This window comes from Euwallacea similis, chromosome 17 (genome assembly GCF_039881205.1).
Source record: "Euwallacea similis isolate ESF13 chromosome 17, ESF131.1, whole genome shotgun sequence".
NCBI lineage: Eukaryota > Metazoa > Arthropoda > Insecta > Coleoptera > Curculionidae > Euwallacea > Euwallacea similis.
In genome coordinates this window covers 153247-172567 of record NC_089625.1, presented here as the reverse complement: position 1 = coordinate 172567, position 19321 = coordinate 153247, and the positions used below count along the sequence as shown (strand labels likewise).

Here is a 19321-nt window from a genome sequence, read left to right as displayed (position 1 = left end):
TTACATTATACTTTTTCTATGATAGCGGAAACTAGGAAAGATTTAATCTTGATTCTGTTTCATAAATTTTGTCCTAAATTATTCAAAATTGATCGGAATAAATCCATTATACTGATAAAAATTAAAACAAAAATAGTTTTTTTAATGTTGGTATTGAATTTAAAGTGCTGGCATCAACAGTTAATATGGTCAAAAAAATAATAATGTTTAAATGAAAACCTTGGTGCCAGAACCGGGCAACTCCAATTTTTTTTAATTTTCAGGAAATGAAAAAAACTTTGCCATTTTGGAATGATGTTTTATAAAATAAAAATAAGAACACAATTACTTGTAGTATGATTTAGTGGTTTGGTTAACGAAAAAATGTGTACGTATAAAATCACCCCGTGGTGATTTTGAAAATTTGGACTTGCCTGTTTCTTGCATTAAATTAACATCTAATCAAAAAAATATCAAACTAATTTACGAATGTTATTTATTAAATAATGACTAAAACTAATTTTTTGTTTAAATAACTAAAGAATCAGTTTTATAGCCGTTATTCGTTTCTTCTTCGGCCTCTGCATTTGTATCATATTCGATACTTGGTGATTCTGTTAGTTCTCCAAAAACGATTTTATAGTAACTTTGGTAAACCGCTGAAACATATTTTTCCACAAGGTTTTTGCACTCTTTTATTTTCATTTCCTTCAGCGATAAAGAGTTATTGTTATTGGCCTTTAAATTTTTACGAAGATTCCTGCCCCACTGCTCATTCTGTCGATGCTTCCTGCCTCTATTTACGTACCCTCCGCCTTCCGGCCATTTCCTAATACGGAATTTCGACTTTTCACGTGGAACAATAATTTTCTGTGGTACCCCACTAAGCATTCAAATAAATCATAGGATTCTTAAGCTCATTTAATAAGAACAACTCGTTAACAAGATCTAATAAACTTACCACCCTAACTCTGAAATACAACCACCTTCCACACCGCTCCTCTATTTTCTACTCTGTTCGTTCTTATCTACTCTTTTTCGCTTACACAGTGATTTCCCGAAGAGGTAATTCCTCCTGAGGCAATTCCCAGCCGCGATCATTCACGCACCGGTTGTCACATCTTCATAGCCTGTATACTTTTATTTATGGATAGTTGATGGAGTTCGGGTACTTATTCGCTCCTTGAACTTTGATACGGTTTCGATTCTTCATCAGAAATATCCATATTTGTACAGACTCTTCAAATCGCAATATATCAGGTTTTCACACACTTCTATACAGTAACAATGATATATTTGTGATTAGTGCATGCCTAAAGTACGATCAACCAGCCCCACCCGTTGTAAGTCCTTCACCAATTAATCTCCAAGAACCGGGCAAGTCTTTTTGTGTAATAACTCCGTTAAAATGCGACGGATTTGCCTTATTTATACACCAAAAGATGCGTAACATTGATTATAATATAGTGTCATTGAAAACTCAATCATTAAAAAATATGGACTTGCCCGGTTCTTTTGTCAAAGTCTTCAAATATATGATTTACTAAAACTTACTTACTTAAAACGTCCAATGAACTATATACTACTACATTGGACGTTTTAATCTGTTAAGAGACAATATTATCATTCCGTGATTATCGTGTGAAAAGTGCTTTTCTCACACTCATAAGAGGGTGTAGAGCACGTTTATGCGCGCATAATTTGTTTTTGTTGATTATATTATTGGTGTTTTTGTTCATATGAAACAGTTATATAATAATGTTATTTGTGTAAAATACGTAAACCATAAAATACAGATATGTAAAACACAATTGTGTGCCCCCATTTCCGAGTGAGAAATAAATCCAAAAGGCTTTTTTGTCACTTTTATGCCCTAGGGTGTAACATAATTAAGCTCTAGGGTTTTAAAATTATAAAAAAGCCAGCTGGATATTTTGTAAATATTTAGTATTTTTATAATTTATATAAATATTAAAAAAATAAATAAATTTAATCAATATTTTTATAATAAAAAATTTAAAGTAAAAGTTTAGTTTTACGCCCTTCATAAAAAAATATATAAAACTTTATAAAAAAATTACTATTTTGGCTCAAGGGTTTCTTAACATTCATAAATATTAATAAAGGCTAATAATTACTTGATGCAAATGGTCGTTAATAAATCTTTAGAGACTTTCTAATCTAAGTTAATGATTCTAAAGAGAATTAATTAAATTTCAGACGAAAATACTAAAAGAAAACACAGACCAATGGAAAATTTTTATGAAAGTTCCCTTTTCATTAAATTTCAAGGTGTACCTATTTACCATTGTGAACCATGAAGAGGTACTGAAAGGAGCCAAGCCTGTTGTTAAAGAAACAGGACCATACGTTTACAAGTAAGTCAAAATGAAAAAAATAAAACAAATAGTATCTTATCGCAAAGAGCACATTTTGAGACATTGGTATAAACATAATGGATATACAGGGTGAATTTTTATGAGAAAAATGTATTTTTCAGGTCTCTTTGGGTAAACTCCGAAGAGAAATAGAATTTCTAGTACTGGGAAAACCCCCTTTATATCACACAAATTTGCGTCAAAGTATGGAAATTATGAATGAAAAGCGTGCGGTAATGCTATATCTTAATGAACAGCATGTTACATATCTTTTTAATGCAACAACTGTTTCTCATAGTTTTCATGTTTGCTCCTAATATGCCTTAATATTAATAGTTATCTATTAAACTCGGTGATGAACAAAGATTAATGATTGAACTTCGAACTTTTGAAATTTCGTAGGTTGAACCGATGGAAAGATGATGTTATTTGGAATTATGTTTCTGATGAAATTTCTTACTACGACTATGAATTATATGATTTCGACCAAGAGGCGTCTGGAGATCTGACCGAGAATGACCTAGTAACAATACTAAACACCCCTTATGTGGTAAGCAGTAAGAACTTCTTTACTCCCAATCCTGCTTTTCGACTGATTTTATTAAGATTAATGTATACAGGATGTTTCCTAAACGTTAGGCAAAATTTAGGGGACTATTCTCAGAGTAATTTTAAGAATTTTTTGTTCTTTGACGATTTTAGGAAAAATGCTTTGTTCCCTAGATACAAGGTTATAAATATTTATTAACTAAATTTTTTCTTTTTTATTAAAATGGTTAAAATAAGCGTAACAAGATAGTGTGAATCTTGAACAGGACACTAGTAAACACGTTGAACGTCATTTAATTTGAATACGTTTCCAAATTTGTCACTTTAAATCTATTCCATCGGCAAACCCATACATGATATTATATTGCATTAACGTCCCTCATCACCCCTTAAAGTTTGATGGTAATATATTATTGGTACATTCTGTAGGATATCATGTTATATGACGTACTTTAGTTCGTTTTCCTCTTTTGTGGTTCATTTATGGATTGAGGTAATGAACTTCAGCGTTGGTGCTCACAGAAAAAAAAATAAAAAACGACTCTTCATTATCAACTACACCAGTTTTATTCAATGCCGTATCATAAACCTACAAAGCCTCGAAACTCTCTACCAAGCGGAAACCACGGGAGCTGCAGCCACAACTGGGGAAGCGACAGTCCTGCCAGTAGCAATGGTACCAGATGGCCCAGCAACGACGGTGTCAACGGTAGAGTGAGTGGCAACTCCGGAAACCAAAGGTGCTGAATAGGTAGACACTACTGGGGCAGAATAGGCAGACACCACTGGGGCAGAGTAGGCAGTATGGGCGGCCACCACTGGCGCGGCGTATGCAGTATGGGCAGCCACTACTGGGGCAGAGTATGCGACAGCTGGGGCAGCGTGGGCAGCGACTAATGGGGCAGAGTAGGCGAGAGCTGGGGCGGCCGCTACAACGGGGGCGGTTTCGGCAACCACTCCTACGGATTCTTCGGAGATGATCTGTCCACCAGGGGCAATTGAGGAGATGGCGCTACCATCAGGTCCAACCACGGTACTCCTGGAGCTGGGCCCTTGGATGATTTTGGTCGATGGCAGGACGGCAGCGACACTGGCGCTGGCCACAGCCAAGACGGCGAAAAAAGCGACGAAGGACTGTAGAAAATGGCATTATTTCATTCAAAGGCAAAGTGATTTTGATAACATTGCAGGTGTAGATTAGTGGCCATGTGCAAAACATGGGTTATAGTATAAATCACTATACCTACCTAATTCATTGACTACTGATTTACTTTTAAAATTTTAAATGAAGTCTGTTATCTAGTAAAACATTTCATGAAAAGAAGTATAAATGATAGAATAAATCAATGTGTTTCGGGAAGGAAAGCTCCAAAGACGTACACATCAAGTCCACTCGAATTATTAAACACTTCAAAGTTTGCGACTTCATGAAAATAGCATTTAAAAAAAATTTTAATTCTTATTAAGTGTTATAAATATGGAGGGATTAAAGAGGACAAACAATTTAATTTTTGCGTGTATTATCTAATCCGTATTACATGTATAAAGGGGATACTGGTTATTTCGTTGCAGATGTTTACAAGTACAAATCCTTGATAAAGTAAAAACAGGGAGATCCTAGGTATAATGCGACTTAAACATTGAAGAACTAGTGTCTTTTAATTTTAATTGAAATTGAGTCTACATGCATCTCTTCTCGTGTTGTTAGGTCTGTGAATCTTTCCAACCCACTGCGAGAATCAAGTCTTTAACTGGAGAAAGTGTCTAGATCTTAGTAGTACAACGAGTCATTAATGGATATTAAAATTTTAATTAAAAAACTGAAATAGTACAAGGGACAGTAGCCCAAAAATATTTGGGGAAGTAAAAGTGAGTCTGGTTCGGGTTCCACACTGAAAAACTTATTTTGTCAATTTTAATGATGAGCTTATGTAGTGTGTGTGATAATCCAGTTGAAAGGAACAAAACGATGATGTAATGTGCTTCGAGTTTGACTTGACTAGAAGTGTAGATGGTTCTCCTTATAACGCCAAAATGTATGTGTCCTTCTCATAGAACCAAAGTGAGAGGATTCTCATTCGAAAGAACAAAGGTGACGTATTTCGCAAACCCAACCGAAATACAGGTATTTACAAACTGACCACCAAGGTATCATCATGTTCGGGCCAACCTGAGTTCGCAGTCTCAGAGACATTGTTTTGTGTAAAAATTACGAACAACATTTCTAATTATAGTTGAATTTTTTATAAGAAGAAACAATAATTTACGTGTAAAAACAGTATCGATAAAAACGAACAATAATGAGACAAAGCGAGCAACGAGCCTCTTTCGAGACAAGTGATATTAGCTAAGTGCCTTAAGAAGGGTGTCTGTTACCAAGTTGACTTGGGTCTCATATACCTATCTATACTGGCTCTAACATGTAGCAACTGATTTAAATCCAAATTCAGGGGTATTTTACTCTGTTAAAGTCAAAATTAGAAGGCTATACTTAATTCAAATTTTTCGAAATGTTTTACCTAGACTTTGACTTTCGAATTTTTTGCGTTTACGCAGACGTAGGTACAATGCATAGGTGTGATTAAATAGGTAGTAAAATTATGAAAATGGAATAGATAATTAAAGAGATTAAGCAAAAAATTAGATTTAGTTTTCCATTTTGAGGCAAAGTCAACCTATGGAATGAATGGATAATGGAATCATTGGACATTCTGGAGCCATCAGCGACGTAACTATGGGATGCGCTTCTGGAACATTTTTTTAGCACTTACTCAGAAGTGCATGCAATGATTATGAAGTAAATGATAAAGTTGCAAAATGGACACTAGCAAGTAAATATGTATGTTTGCGGTTATTCCATTAATTGGAATTAATTCTTACAGATAGATAGAGAATGATATTGAGCATATATGTATAGCTATGAAATAAAGCAGATGACTGAAAAAATTAAGGAAAAAAGATATTTGGTTTTAAAATGGTAATTAAAGTTAATATATGGAATAAAAGGATAAAAAACGTATGTATTTTTGCACAGAGTGACTGAAAAATCACTGTGTCTAAAAACGAGTGAGTTTTTTTATCCAAAACCAAATCGCATTTTTTGCTTAATTTCTTAAATTATCTGCTTTATTATATAGTTATTCATGCTTAATTTAATTCTCTATTTATCTATAGTAATTGATTGTAACCAGTGGAACGGCCGCAAAGCAGATGTGCTTTAAATTTTCCATTTTGTAATTTTATTACTTATATCGTATTCATTGTATTTATTTTTACGTAAATGTTAAAATTCCAAAATCAATCCATTTCTCTCAAAAGATAAATTTTCTATTCAATTACACTCTTAATCAAAATTATTCTATATTTATATATTTCAATTTTGATTTTATACACTTGGGAATATTATTATGTTTTTTCGGGCTATTAATAATACTTGTCAATCTTGAGCAATTGTTGTACCTCTTTTTCGACCTCTTCCCGGACAATCTTTAACATCATTTGAGTTGTGATTAAATATCCGTTTGACGAAAACTTTGTTGTTAAAAAATAATTATTTTTATTCTATTCAAATAATAAATCGTATTTCTAAGCATTTTAAATGGCGTTAACAGAATAAAACGAAAAATAAACTGTAGTCTGCAACTGACAATTTTATACATTACAGTTTCTATACCCCAATAAAAAAAGAACTAAAAATATTATCATGGTTTCATTGAATTTTATTAATGTCGATAATTCCGTTCATTGCAGATTAAAATTTATTTCTCATATTATTTTATTAACGTTTTGTAGATTGCCTAGAAGTGCGATTTCTTATTTTAATAGAATAAAAATAATTACTCTTTAACAACAACATCAAACAGGTATTGCACAAAATGTTGGTGTTTTACAAAGTGATGTGTAGCAAATAAAAAAAGAATATCACGAATTAAATAATGTTGAAGATCGTCCAGTAAGAGATCGAAAAAGAGCTACATCAGCTGCTTAAGATGGTCAAGTATCACTAATAGCCCGGAAAAACGTAAGAATACCTTAAGTGTACAAAATTAAAATTGAAATATATTAATATGCAACAATTTTGATTAGCACAGGGTGTCGGGTACAACGATAGAAAGTTTTCAATGGTAGATAGATGGGGTTATTTTAAATCTATAATACTACATTTATCTGTATAGAAAGTCTTATCATTTTTTAAATGATTTTTTCACATATTTTAAATATCAGCCAAGGGGGAAGAGTTGGGAGGTCAGAGTAAAGGGGGTAAGTAAGTGGATTAAAAATGGAGGATCTCATTTCGAAAATAAAATGAATTAATAGAATTATTGTTTAAGTTAGAACTAGTGCTATATATTTTAAAGTGATTAATATTTATTTAAATTTAATGTCGCTGATATTCTTGAAGTGAGTAATATTTCCTTTCGTTTTCAGTTTTGTGAACTATACTTTTGAGATAATCCCATATATCATGCGAAAGAGTATACAATAGAGAAGTTTTTAAGAGTATTTCAATTTGCTAGGCTAACACAACATTAGAGAAAATGTTTTTTTTTTAATGAAAGAATACATTGGATAGTATTTTAACATATTAATTTGTCTACATAATTGTTTATAATAATAATTTTTAGTTCATTTTTGTTTTGCTTTGTCAGCATGCATATTAAGAATATTTTAAAAGATATTTCCGAAAGCCGAAAGAATTTAATACTAAAATGAAATAAACTTAATTGTATCAACTCAATTATTTCTCATAAAAGTCTTAGAAGGTCAATATTTGAAAAACAATGGTACTTTGTATAAGTCTAAATATGGTTATATAAATTCAAAATGATCTTATTTACCGCCCATTGAAACTTTCTATTGGTGTACCAAACACCCTGTATATAGATTTTGGCAAAGAAAAATTAATAGGTACTAACTATCAGGATCGTAAATAAAATTATGCGACTGCTTTGTTTGCTCTAGACATCTGATATTGAAAATCTCATTCTGTTTATCTATTTTTCAATATCAAGATAAATCAAAATCTTTAATGCAGGTCATTAATGTTGAAAATATCTTTTTTGATCGATCGTTCAAAGTAATGTGAGTCCTTCGTAGGTTTACTAGGACAACATACAAGAAAATAAAACGTTAACACTAAAAGGAGAACCATTGTTAAATGACCGTGAATAATGGGCAAAAAGGAATTTTCTCTATAAACGAACAATTCTAATACATTAAAAAAAAAAACAGAGTTACCTAAAATAGAAAAATGTGAGACCAAATTTCTAAGGTGATCATGTAAGAAAATTGCAACTTCGATAAGCACAAAAAATCGCATAGTAGAAATGAGCTATCGAGGACATATAGGGTGTTATTTAAGTATGTGGCAAAACTTCAAGGGGTGATTCTTTCTATGATTCTAAAACGAAAAGTTTACGTAAACATAGGTCTGGTAATCCTTCGTTTTGGAGATATAGAATGTCAAACTTTTTTTTTAATTGTTTTTTCGTAAAAATTTTAATAATCCTTTAGCTGATTTTGTTGAACTTTCGCATTTAATTATTATTAAATGTTTTTTTACAAAAAAAATTGCGTATCATTTGTTTAGATGTAGTTTTAATAAAGCGTTTTTTTTTGTTTGATTTTTTTAAATTGTAGACGTTGCCCTTGTGCACGCCACTAGCAAAAGTAGACAAACCATTTCTAGCAAAAAGGATTCCTTTGTAATGCATTGAAAACTGTTACCAAGTTTCAACGTCATATTAGTTTGCGTCTTCTTGTTATTTAGGAGTTTTGTTTTTAATATGTAACAATTTTAAAAAAATTGACACCTTATATCTTGAAAACGAAGCATTACCGGACCGATGTTAATACAAACTCTTTGCCTTGGAATCACTTAAAAACCATCCTTTGAAATTTGGCCACGTACTTAAATAATACCTTGTATATATACGAATAAGCACCTATCAAAATTTATCATACAAGCAATTTAAGTAAATACAAGTACAATGGTTACTTACGTAGGAGTTCATTGTGGTTGTTTTAATATTTCTGGTGAACAGATAACTGATACAGTTTAAAATCTTGGGCGGATATTTATACATGAATCAAAATTCGGGCGACCTTCTTGGATTTTTATTCCTGCATTGTTCGCAGCTTACAAGTTGACATTTCTAATTAATGCGAAGTTCTTTTAAAGCAGTTACACCAGTTTGAGTTCCGCATGGCGTTTTTTTCCTCGTGTTTGGAATACCTCGTTATACCCATTAACCATTAATACAATTTTGATATTGGTATGGGCGGCCCTCGTACCCGAAGACGGAAAGTAATCTTAAATCATAAGATCGGTCTGTAATTTGCGGTGGCGTGGAGCTGGTACTTGAAAAGGTCAATGTGGTTTTACAATGATGGATGTAATTGGACAGAACACGGAAACTTTTTTGCTTTTTTTATATTAAAGGATTGCAAAGGGCGGCCTAATTCGACGCTCATCGTTGCGATCTCGGAAGCACATAAAGCGTGGGTTAATTGGGGGCAAAATTGAGTAATTAGATGCTCAACAAAAAGTTGTTTTGGGATTTAAAAAATTGCCCATTGAAATATTGGAAATAATTAAAAACATTTCTTTAGACTACAAAATGTTTTAAATACAGGATGTTAAAAAAAATAGTGTAAAATATTTAAAGAGGTAATAATATGGACCAAAATAAACAAAAAAGTCTCAATAACCATGAGTTTGAAAAAAAATGGTTTCGGAAATTCGGAAAGTTATCATTTTTTAAAAACCTTTATTTGCAATTGTTTATTATACTTATTTACTTGTTTATAAACTTAGTACTTATTTATAAACGATTTTTTTATCTCCGTTTTTTTATTTTACAAAAACTTGCACTTTGGTAATATAGTATAAACATTAAATATTTAATTGTTGTAAGTGCACAAATTTTCGATTGCTATGGCCGTTTACTCTAACGCAGTCTTTATGCTGAAGTTTATCCATATCGTCAGATTCCTTCATATCGTACATTTGGAAGGTTTCACCAAAGATTACGTGGTACCGGTTCATTGAGCAAACAATACTATTTATACGGAAAATCAAATTCGGCATCTACTCCTAGAGCAGGAGGAGAAATTCTAGCACGAAAAGAGCATAATCTGGGAACCTGTGTGCGGAGAATATCGGCTGCGGGAAGAATTAGTGCTCCTCTTGTTTGGAGAATTTTCCACGAACAGTTGCCTTATCCTTAATTATGTATAGTGTGGTCGGAATTGGTCTGTTTTAACAAAGAAAACATTGTTCCCGATTAGATAGAGCAAAATCGATTTAAATGTCATAGGCTCGATTTCTAAGAAACGTTTAATGGTAAAAACCGCGTGATGATATTTTCACTGCCAATCGAAATATAGGGCGTTTTTCAATTTTTGGCCATTTTGAAAATAGCTCATAATTTTTTTTATTTCAAAGAATATTTGAATTCGATAAACACATTCTCAAGGCACCTTTTTAAGTGTACTCCGGTCGCTTACTCAGATTTTTTCTATAGTTGTACATTTTATCAGAGATACATAATTTTTTGAAATGGAAATCATAGTTGGTTATGAACTTAAAAAAATGTTCGTGTTTAGCCCTTTCCGTTGACATAAAATTGTGGGTACCTATTTTCGCTTTTTTTGGAAAGGACTAAACATGAGCTCTTTTTAAGCCCATAATTACCTATAATTTCCATTAAAAAAAAGTATTTACACATATGTATTTCTGATAAAGTGGACAATATAGAGAAAAATCTGAGTAAGTCACTGGATTACACCTAAAAGAAGTGCCTTAAGAACGTGTTTACTGAATTGAAATATGCCTTAAAATAACAAAAATTATGGGCAATTTTCAAAAGAGCCGAAAATTGAAAAACTTCCTATATCGTGGTTGGCAGTGTAAATTAGGCAGTTTTTACCATTAAACATTTCTTAGAAATTCAGCCCATGACATTTAAATTGATTTTGCTCTTTCTAATCAGAAAATAGATTTTCTGTCTTAAAACAGACCAATTCCGACCATACTCTATAGAGTTAATTTTCATAATTTGACAATTTATTGCAAGTTTATTGTTGAAGTTAGGAAAAGTTGTTTATTTAAAAGTTTTTGTTATATTGACGTATATTTTTATAATATGATATTAGGAAAAACAAATGAACATTAGAACCCGAAAAAATCAATTAAAGTTAAGTTTTTTTTAACTGGGACCTTCTATATCGGGTGATCCATGAAAGTGGCTTACTTTTAGAACTTTTTTATTTTTAAACTTACAAAGTTGAAATTTGGATGGAAGCTATATGAGAATAGAGTCGATTGATTGATATTAATAGCGTTTATCTAACACTTTCGGTTTAATCGAAAATGACCTCAACTTTCAATTTTTAAATGTATTGCCTTATACAGAGTGGTCACTTTTACGACGCATTCTATGGGGATTTTCGAAACGGTTAAAGATACAAGGTTGGTTAAATGGAGAAAAAGTTTCGTATTATTATGCTCTGCAAAAAGCTGAAAGCAACATAGGAATATCCTATGTAATTACTAAGATATCAAAGAAATACCAAAAAAGTCGATTTTCTTTTTTTGTCTATAACTTATTTATTTTTTATACAATCATTTTGAAACTTGGGTGTTCTATATTTTCCATCAGTGTCTTCAATATGGAAAGGTAAAAAATATCCTAGACCTACTAGTTTACGTGAAAATAATACCAACTTTCGATTTTTTTATGGGCGCCATATTGGATTTTCGCATTTTTGAAAAACACGAAAGATTTCCGTTTCGGCGAGGTGCAACACAAGGGTCTTCTGAACTATTTTATAATAAAAATTAAAATATTTAAATATTTGATGAAAAAATCAAGTAGCACTGGATTTGTCAAGGTCATAATTGGTTTCCAAGTTACTGACTGTTTTTGACACATAAGTCAAGTAGCCAATATTATTGGTTGCTGTCAACATAGTTTTATTTAAAAAAAATTGAGTAAAAAAAGTGAGTTTTGTTCTTCTGTGAATTAAGTGAATTTTGATTTTCATCAAAATGGAAAGATATTTCTCCAAAGATGAGATTATTTCTTATGGGGTTTTGCCAAAAAAACCATTTACAATACATCTATACTCAGTAAAGATAATTTTAGAAACCAAATTACAAATTTCTTTCGGACTATTGACCCAGTTGTTATCAGAAGAGCTACTTTAAATATGTATGAGCGAACGGCATTATGTATTACTTATGGTGGCGGTCATTTTGAACATTTTAAGTAATTTTCTTTCCTCGTACTAATTTCTTTGTTAATTAATGTTAAAGTTTGTGTTATTGATTTTCAAAAATACATTTGATAATTTTTTTTATTACTTATTTAAAAGTTGTATTATTGGCTACTTGACTTATGTGTCAAAAACAGTCAGTAACTTGGAAACCAATTATGACCTTGACAAATCCAGTGCTACTTGATTTTTTCATCAAATATTTAAATATTTTTATTTTTATTATAAAATAGTTCAGAAGACCCTTGTGTTGCACCTCGCCGAAACGGAAATCTTTCGTGTTTTTCAAAAATGCGAAAATCCAATATGGCACCCATAAGAAAATCGAAAGTTGCTATTATTTTCACGTAAACTAGTAGGTCTAGGATATTTTTTACCTTTCCATATTGAAGACACTGGCGGAAAATATAGAACACCCAAGTTTCAAAATGATTGTATGAAAAATAAATAAGTTATAGACAAAATCAGAAAATCGACTTTTTTGGTATTTCTTTGATAACTTAATAATTACATAGAATATTTCAATTTTGCTTTCAGCTTTTTGCAGAGCATAAAAATACGAAACTTTTTCTCCATTTAATCAACCTTGTATCTTTAACCATTTCGAAAACCCCCATAGAAAGCGTCGTAAAAGTGACCACCCTGTATAGGGTTGTCCACTAAGCGCGACCCATAGTACCGCAAGCGATTTTGATTTGAAACTGGTCGGCCACTTTTGTGGCCGATAGTACATACGCTTAGTGGACAACCCTGTATATATATATACAGTAGTGGCAAAAAGTAGAGCAACTTTTTTATTTTTATCATATGTTTTTAATCTAAATGAATTTGATATTCTAATTATTCTGATATTTATACCCTTGATATGTATTGTTTTTCCCGTATGGTTGTAAACGAGATGATATTAATTGTTCAATTAATTCACAATGTTTGTTAACACTATTTATTAATTAATAACAATAAATCTAAAATACGATATGTTCGAATAACTATAATGTAATGTATCTAGAGCATTAGTGAGTGTAAATTAAGGTGTTGTGAGTGACCGATCGCGATGTGTACCGTCCGAATGTTCGTGGAGAAGAGGCCGAGACTTGTCTCATCTTTTTTAACCCCGTCGATGAGAAGTTCGGAAGGGAGGTTTATTGGACTCGACATTGGAAATTTCGGTTGTAAATCAAATAAGGCGAACATCTTGTAATTAGACGCACATCTGTCCTCAGTCCATCTTCGCAACAATCGCGTGAATAAGACAACAATAGGTGCCTTCAAAAACTGTATGACGGCATGAAACTGGACGTGCTATTCATGGTCTTGAACATTCTACGATATCGTGGGAATCTCAATCGCTATCAATAAAACCTTGCCGAAACAGAGCTCACTGGATCGTAAACTAATTTAAAGCATATAACATGTATTATTAATACATATAAAAATATTTTCAATAACCCCATAATAAAAAATTTTATTAAGGAAAATCACTTTTTGGTTGGCAAAAAGTAGAGCAACGGTAAAAAAATTATAATTATTAATTAATTATACAAATATTTCTTTGTCATAATTTTGTTGTTCAATACTTAGTAAAGTATCCTTTGTTTTTTATTACTTGGAGGCAGCGATTTTTCATCGATTTGATAAGTTTACCAATAATAACGTTATCCATTTTCGCCCATTCTTCTTTGAGAGCACAGAAAAGTTCTTCATGATTCGAATATGATCTTCCTCTAATCTTGCGGTCTAAGATCTCCCATAAGTTTTCAATCGGATTTAAGTCCGATGACTGGGATGGCCAACGCAAAAGATTAAATTTTTCTTCACGAAGCCAAGCTTGAATATATTTTGAGGCGTGTTTTGGATCATTATCCTGTTGGAACCAGTGTTTTACTGGCATGTGATCATCAGAATATGGCACCAAATGATTCTCTAATATTTCTTTGTAAGAAAATCGATTCATCGTGCCTTCAATTTTGACTAAAGGACCCATCCCAAAACCCGAAAAACAAGCCCACACCATAACAGACCCGCCACCATGCTTTATCGTGGGAACAGTATACTTTTTGTTAAATCTTTCATTTGCAGGCCGTCTTACGAATGTAACACCATCAGAGTTGAACATGTTAAACTTTGACTCGTCACTCCAAATCACCCTTTTCCATTCATTTTCTGTCCAATAAACGTGTGCTTTAGCAAATTCTAACCTGGCCCGTCTATTTCTTTCTGACAACAATGGTTTTTTGGTTGGTCTTCTGGCAAATAATCCAGCATCTTGTAATCTCTTTCGTACAGTTCTTGAAGCTATTTCGATTCCCAGTTCCTTGGAGATAGAGGCTTTTATTTCCCGCGAAGATGTAAACGGATTTTGTTTAGAACATTTTACAATTTGTTTGTCTTGAAAGTTAGTAGTTTTTTTTGGTCAACCTGATTTATGATTGGCTTCCACGTTCCCAAATTTTACAAATCGCTGTAATACTCTCGTGACTATGCTCTTATTTAAGTCGAAACGTCTTGCAATGGCAACTTTCTTTTCTCCATTTTTCCATGCTTGTACAACTTTCACTTTTAAATCGTTAGATAAGCACTTGCCCCTAGGCATTTTCAGGGATTAGGAAATTATAAAATTTTAATAACAGCCCAAAAGCCCGATTGAATACTAGAAAAGAATATATTGCTCTACTTTATACCAGGTCAAAGGTATTTTTTACTTCCAAAAATGTTGATAAAAATATAATGCAAATATTTTCGTGTAAACCAATAATAAATAACATTGCAATAAATATAGGTATATTTAAAACTTTGGGTTTATTCGTATCGAAAAATAATAATGAATTTAAAAAAGTAGCTCTAGATTTTGCCACTACTGTATATACATATACAGTAATGTTCGCTTATAACGAACCCCAAGGGACCGTAGTAAATAGTTCGTTATAACCGAAGTTCGCTATAAGCAATAAATGGTGTTATGATTGTTTTTTTAATTAATACATAACTCACTTTATTTACATACATATATATTTTAAAAAAGTCAACAAGTAACATTCTTCAACTAGTAACCAATTTAAATAATACATATTTGTTAAATTTAACAACACTTTTTAGGAATTAGAAAGAAAAAAATCGCTAATTTTGGTTTGCTTTATTGTGGTGAAATGAATTTCATTTATATGTAATTCCACATGGGCTATTCCATCGAGAACATTTTGTGGAGTATTTCGCGATTGAAGAAATTGACGAATACTAGAAACATATCGAAGTGCTTCTGTGGTTGTAGGAACGGATATTATTTCATTATTCTCATATGCTGCATCTTCGTCTTCCTCATCATCATCATAAGTGTCAGATGCAGAAGACACAGACGCAATAATGGCATTATCGTCTAAAAACTCAACGCTCACAAGATTGTCATCCACATGAACAAATTCATGAAAATCGTTGTTGGTTTGAAGAAAATCCTCTTGAATATCGGTTTTATTTTTGCATTGATTTTTTTTAAGCCATTCGACTAATGGTAAGTCATCATCTGAATCAAAATTCTCATTTTCGAGAAAACCGGCATGTCGAAAACAATTTCTAATCGTTTGCTTTGACACCTTTTGCCATGCCATATGAATAAAGCGTATTGCATCCAAAAGAGTAATAATAAATTTTTCCTTACCACTATCCATACAAGATATCATTTCCGAGAGGAGGAGTCGTCGATAATGACTCTTTACACTATGGATAACACCCTGATCCATGGGTTGTAATTTAGAACTAGTGTTTGGTGGCATAAACACTAACGTAATCCACATCAAATTTTTAACATCGGGATGAGCCGGACAATTATCCACTAACAATATGATTTTTCTTTTTTTACGGCGTAATTCTTCATCCCATTCACGTAATGCATTTATAAAAATCTCTGAATTCATCCATGCCCTTTTATTGGACTTATAAGTTACTGGCAATTGTACAATATTCTTAAAACATCTAGGGTTTTTAGATTTTCCAATTACCAATAACTTTCTTTTTTCGGATCCTGTCAAATTCGCTACAACAAATATAGTGATTCTTTCTTTGGAAAGCTTTCCACCTTCACAGGTTTGCCCTTTAAACTTTAGTGTTCTATCAGGTGTAAGCTTGAAGAATAAACCGGTTTCATATCCATTGAAGATGTCCTCATCCTTAAAGTTTGACCTAATTATTGGCCATTTGTTTTGCAGCCAGTCATCTACAATGTTCATATCAACTGAAGTCGATTCTCCAGCAATTCTTCCACTCGTAATATTATGCCTTCTTTTGAACCTTTCGATCCAGCTTCTATTAAATTTCGGTTCCTGGTTTCCGGACACCTTACTTGCAAAATCTTCAGCTTTTGATTGTAATATAGCACCGCTAACAATTGCGTTATTATTTCTTGGTTGAGAAAACCATTTTAAGAGTCTTTGGTCAATTTCATAATTATTGGGCTTTTTGACTTTTTTTACATTTGAATGTTGTCCACTTTCGAAGGTTTTTAGGATTGTTTCTTTATTTTTCCAAATTGTTGCAACCTAAAATTACATATGTATAGTCAAATTTTAATTCGTATTAATACTATTTCAAATTACATAATTTATTACAAAGCCGGAAAATTACTGGAATAACAAAAAAAAATATCTGTGAACATTGCATATTTTATTGTTCTTACCGTTGATTTACTTAATCCCATTTCTGAACAAATTTCACTCTGTTTGGCATGTCTCTGCAACCGTTTAACAATGTCATATTTACAATTTAAAGCTTTACGTTTTTTTTTTTAATGATATAACTCATGATTTTTTTAACGAACGAATTCTTTGAACGCTATCAATATACTGGAACAACTGTGTCGTTTGTGTCAGCAATTTGCTTCAAACGATTTTGGACTTTCCCCGAGAATTGTTTACTTTTCTTCTTTGGGATTTCGGTAAAATCCCGCGTTAAGTTCGTTATAACCGTAAAGTTTTTCTATTCTTCTAAAAATTTAAGGTTCGTTATAAGCGAAAGTTCGTTGTAAGCGGGTTCGTTATAAATGACAAAAATAACATACGTTTAAATGTACTTGAGTTCGTACTTCATAGATTAGTTCGTTATAACCGAAAGTTCGTTATAAGCGGGTTCGTTATAAGCGAACATTACTGTATATATATTTTTTTTGGAAATCTAAAAGTTATTTTTAGTCTAAAAATATGTGATTTAAAAAAATTTTTTGTTGTTTTTTTTCATGTCGAGTTACGCCACTGAGGTATACGTATTAGGTACAATTTTAGGTCAAAATTATGGGGAAAAATACTAATTTGTCATTTTATTGAATACTTTTTCTTTTATAAGCAATTTAAATACCGAAAAAGAGTAAAAACCAATGAAGAAAAAATAATATCTTAGAAAATCGCAATGAGCCATTATGTTACCATTTAAAAAACGGAACATAAATGGCAAAAACTGTTTTTCGGTATTTAATTTGCTTATAAAAGAAAAAATACTCAATAAAATGACAAATTAGTATTTCTCCCTATAATTCTGGCTAAAAATTCTGGCCTAATGCGTATATTTCAGTGGCGTAGCACGACATGAAAAAACCACAAACAAAAATATTTCTTTTAAAATGACATATTTTTAGACTAAAAATAACTTCTAGATTCCAAAAAAGAAAAAATTTATAGGGCAGTACATGTAAAAATCGAAAGTTGAGATAATTTTCGGTTAAACCGGAAGTGTTACATAAACGTCATTAATGTCAATCAATCAACTCTATTCCCATATAGCTTCCCTCCAAATGTCAACTTTCTAAGTTTAAAAACAAAAAAATTATAAGGGTGAGTCACCTTCTTGAATCACCCGGTATATTAATACATGTTTGAATTCGGCAAATTTTTTCTTTTTCAAAAATATATAATATATCAAGGTTTGCTCCACTAGTTTTCGATATTCATTTTAAATAAAGTATTGAAAAAACGGGGCGCGCTGTTATTATAGATCAGGCATATCGCAGGCAGCCATGTGTGATCAGAAGGGAAACAAAAGAAAGAGTAAGACGTCAAAGTATTATTGGTTACTTTTATGTGACATTAGCTTACTTATTACTTATTCTTCAATCACCAAAAAAATATAAAGTAATGTTTAAAGAAGAGAAAAAATTTCGAAATTGTTCGTTTAGTTTATAAAAACAATAAGAATGTTAATGCAACTTGGGCCGAGAACGTTCTCTGCCTTGGTGAGGTTCATTTTATTATATTGAATGATGTTTTAAAAACTCTTAAGAGGCAAAAACGAAAAATTCTTCCAAATAAAGAATTGAATCTAAACACATAGTAATATTTCCAAGGTAAGAAAATCTTTTCTTTGTGTTGTTTCTTAAGCTGAAATAAGAAAACAATAATATAATTTTTTTTATAGGAATATCAAGTGCTTCTACAGTAAATGCTTCAATATAAGTCAAGGAAAAATTGTTTCAGTCTTTTATAAATATCACACCATCTTTATAAAACAATGCCCGTTCAGAAACTAACAGATAGTCAAAGAATATAGCGTTTAGAATATTGCGAAGAAATGCTGCGTTTCAGAAATGAAAACCAGGGTATTTTTGATAAAATGGACCTACACAACATCTTTCACAACAGCTGGTATTTATAATAGAAAATATACTTATATCTGGGCAAATGAAAATCCTCGCTCTATTAGGAAGATCCCATGTCATGGTCGTACTTTAATCAATGTTTGGTGTGATATCTACCGAAACAAAGTCAATGACCCAGTGTTTTATGAGGGTACTTTGACAGGGGTAAGATACTTATAATTCATGCAAAATATCATAGAAAATTAGTTAGAAGCATTTCCCCTGATAGAGTACAACACCCTAATTTGGCACTAAGACGAAGCACCTCTTCATAATTATTCAGAAATTATCTTCAGAAAATAAATAAAAATAAATAAAATAGAACAAATATCTTCAGAAATTATTTAAACAATAGGTGTGAAGTGTGAATAGGCAAAGCAGGAACTATTCTGTGGCCTCCAAACAGTCTAAATCTTACCCTAAGGGATACTTTTTTTATGGGGCTATTTAAAAACTGAGTTTATAACGATACTAATGCAGAGTTAAATGAAATGAGAGATGAAATTAAAGAATGCATACAAAA

At 31.7% G+C, this 19321-nt stretch overlaps 2 protein-coding genes across 2 annotated transcripts in view; one reads left to right on the top strand and one right to left on the bottom strand.

Annotated features, from left to right (window-relative positions):
• The window catches only part of LOC136414497 (sensory neuron membrane protein 2-like), a 50551-nt gene that overhangs the window by 3038 nt on the left and 28192 nt on the right, over positions 1–19321 (top strand). Inside the window, exons 2-3 of the mRNA XM_066398546.1 lie at positions 2200–2357; positions 2760–2907. Coding sequence (XP_066254643.1) covers positions 2200–2357; positions 2760–2907 — 306 coding nt within the window. The remainder of the gene's footprint in view (positions 1–2199; positions 2358–2759; positions 2908–19321) is intronic.
• LOC136414429 (cuticle protein 16.5-like) lies at positions 3451–9035 on the bottom strand. Its single transcript, XM_066398433.1, has 2 exons — positions 8909–9035; positions 3451–4040 (listed from the first exon to the last, which is right to left on the bottom strand). The coding sequence occupies exons 1-2, from the start codon at positions 8990–8992 to the stop codon at positions 3516–3518; spliced, it is 609 nt and encodes a 202-aa protein (XP_066254530.1). The 5' UTR covers positions 8993–9035; the 3' UTR covers positions 3451–3515.

Bases quoted from the DNA above. Each gene is read 5' to 3' on its own strand.
- LOC136414429 (XM_066398433.1), bottom strand. From the start codon at position 8,992: ATGTATAAATATCCGCCCAAGATTTTAAACTGTATCAGTTATCTGTTC. The intron at 4,041-8,908 runs GTAAGTAACCAT...CATTTTCTACAG, and splicing joins CAACCACAATGAACTCCTAC to TCCTTCGTCGCTTTTTTCGC.